Genomic DNA, 2478 nt, shown 5'->3' with positions numbered 1-2478 from the left:
TTGTCAGAACAGCAACTGCAAAGTCTTCTTAAAAAGGGACCAGATTTTAATTTGCATGACATGAAGCTAGGCCCACACAGCTTAAATAGTACAGTGCAAAGTTCATAAGGCAGAATGGTGGATAGGATTATTCTAAGTGTGTGTGGTTGTTTTTGTGTAGCTGACAATATTACAGCCATGGTGAGAGAAAATCAGACTGTAGTCACAACCGTCACCTACTGATGACAGCAGTGTCATGGCAAGGACTAATATTTAACAGCCAAAAGTGCTAGATCAACATCATCCAGATAAACTGCTTGGATCTGTTTTCTCTGCCCATAAAGTCTGTCCCAATGCAAGTAAGATTGAAGATGTTAAACAGATACCTACCCCACATGATAGAGGGTTTACAATGTTGCTTCAGATTTTTAAATTTCCTCTCACTGTATATTCCCAACCTTGCAGACATGGTATCATTGAGAGATTTGCTCAAGAAGGGTATCTTCTAAATGTGGCAAGTTAACCACCAATGCGTTTTTGATTCCCTCAAATGTTCTGTCAGCAATATCTTGCCTACTGCATTCTAAGACCCCAAGAAAGCTACAATTTGTGAAGTGGACGTACTGCAGAAAGGACTAGACACATGCTATTTGAAAGACAAAATCGCTGTTGCCTTTATTCAAAAGCCATGCCATCTGTACAACCACAAGACATTGGCTTTGGAATTTGGCATCATGCAGTTTTTCTTGTAGTGTTACATATACATATTTGGCAAGATATTCACCATTGAAAATTGATCAAAAGCCATTAGAAATAATGTGTTGCAAACTGCTTTCCTGGCAAATTATTTCAATGCACGTGTACTAACTGGGGATGACTTGTATCTCATTAATCACGCTGAAAGGATGTGCGGAACACATGGTATGTACTGTCAAATCAATATTCACTAAATATCAACCAACATATCAAGATTTTTGCATTGCAATGCTGCATTTTCATGCAATATCAATGGAAAAAGAAATATCATCCCCGACACATTATGCTCAGAAGGTAAGTGCAAACCATGATTGCTCAGCAGCCAGTTATACAGTCATTGAGCTATTGTCTAACCATTCTGAGATTCAGGACATTCTTCAAATATAGAGGAGAATGAAAGAGATACGTGACAAATGAGCAGGTAGTGATGTACCGAAACTTTAATGAATGGTGTGTGTTGAAAAAAAATTATATTTTTAACAAATATATTTATATTCTCCTGAAATAGGCACCCAGCGCAGATCATAGTCATTACTTATTATGATGCTACATTGTGAAAGAGTTTAAGCCAGTTCTGACCAATGTTGCATGAAGAGTGTGAGGATGAATGCACATGACTGATGACATTGAGTAACTGCAGTCAGTAGGACAACCAAGGGCAACAAAGAACAACACACAGTTCTCCAGATGGAGTACAATCGCCACATCAGGAGTTGTTGTCAAATGTCCAAAGCTTACAAATGAAACTTTAAACATTTGTCTTGTAAACTCTATTTTACATGTTTGTGTAATTATCAAAGTGGTAGCATGTGCCTATATGCATGATCATATGTATCTGTTTTGAAGAAACATTAGCTCTGCTTCCTCTCCACAGATGCTACCAGAGCTGCTGAGTTTTTCCAGCAATTTCTGATTTTGTTTCTGATTTCCAGCATTTGCGGTTACTTCTTTGTTTTTTTTTCCTATGTATATCTGTTTGGAATAAGTTTTTATCTTTGAAGAAAACAGCAAAGGCATATTCAATGGTAGTGATTGTTTGAAGGGATTATCTAAATGTGACCACAGGCTTGCTTTCTTTCAGATTTATGATAACGCCATGATTGCTGCAGGGCTAAATGATGATCCCCGACCAATGGTCAGCAGATTGAACAAACTTCTGACCAAAGTTTTGGAACATCACTAATGCCTGAAGGAGGAGCACTCTTGCCCGCTGTCACCATGTGTGGAATAGTAGGACCATTAAGAAGATCCAAGAATTCATCCTCGCTAGGCCTGTGTTTGAAACTATGCATAAGTCTTGTGATTTCTCCAAGCACAAAATGACACAAATGTTATATGCTGAGAAGATTCTGCAAGTAAAATATTTCCAGATGATAACTTTTCACAGTTTCTGTCACAATTCCTTGTAATGTTCTTTGTTGGTGGCCCAAGTATCTCAAAACCTGTTTATTAAATTATCGCACAGGACCACTTTTTGGTTAGACTCTTGTTCCCTGGAAAGATAGTCAATTACCAATGGTCTAGTGACTTGAGTTTTTTTTTTAATTCGCTCTTGGGATCTGAGCTGACTGGCCAGCATTTTTTTTTTTTTAACTGCCCATCCGTAATTGCCCTTGAGAAGCTGGTGTTGACCTGCATTCTTGAACTGCTGCATGTAGGTTGACTTGTAATGCCCTTAGGGAATGGATTTCAGGATTTTGACCCAACAGATATTTCTCAGTCAGGATGGTGAGTGGCTTGGAG

At 38.4% G+C, this 2478-nt stretch overlaps 1 protein-coding gene across 1 annotated transcript in view; it reads left to right on the top strand.

The window, feature by feature from the left end:
• Positions 1 to 2112, top strand: part of trap1 (TNF receptor-associated protein 1) — a 187805-nt gene extending 185693 nt beyond the window's left edge. Inside the window, exon 12 of the mRNA XM_048609730.1 lies at positions 1817 to 2112. Coding sequence (XP_048465687.1) covers positions 1817 to 1918 — 102 coding nt within the window. The 3' untranslated portion in view covers positions 1919 to 2112. The remainder of the gene's footprint in view (positions 1 to 1816) is intronic.
• Positions 2113 to 2478: the final 366 nt, after the last annotated feature.

This window comes from Rhincodon typus, chromosome 21, assembly GCF_021869965.1.
Source record: "Rhincodon typus isolate 14 chromosome 21, sRhiTyp1.1, whole genome shotgun sequence".
In the NCBI taxonomy this organism is placed as follows: Eukaryota; Metazoa; Chordata; class Chondrichthyes; order Orectolobiformes; family Rhincodontidae; genus Rhincodon; species Rhincodon typus.
Note: the sequence above shows the minus strand (reverse complement) of the source record. Positions and strands in the feature narration are given on the sequence as shown.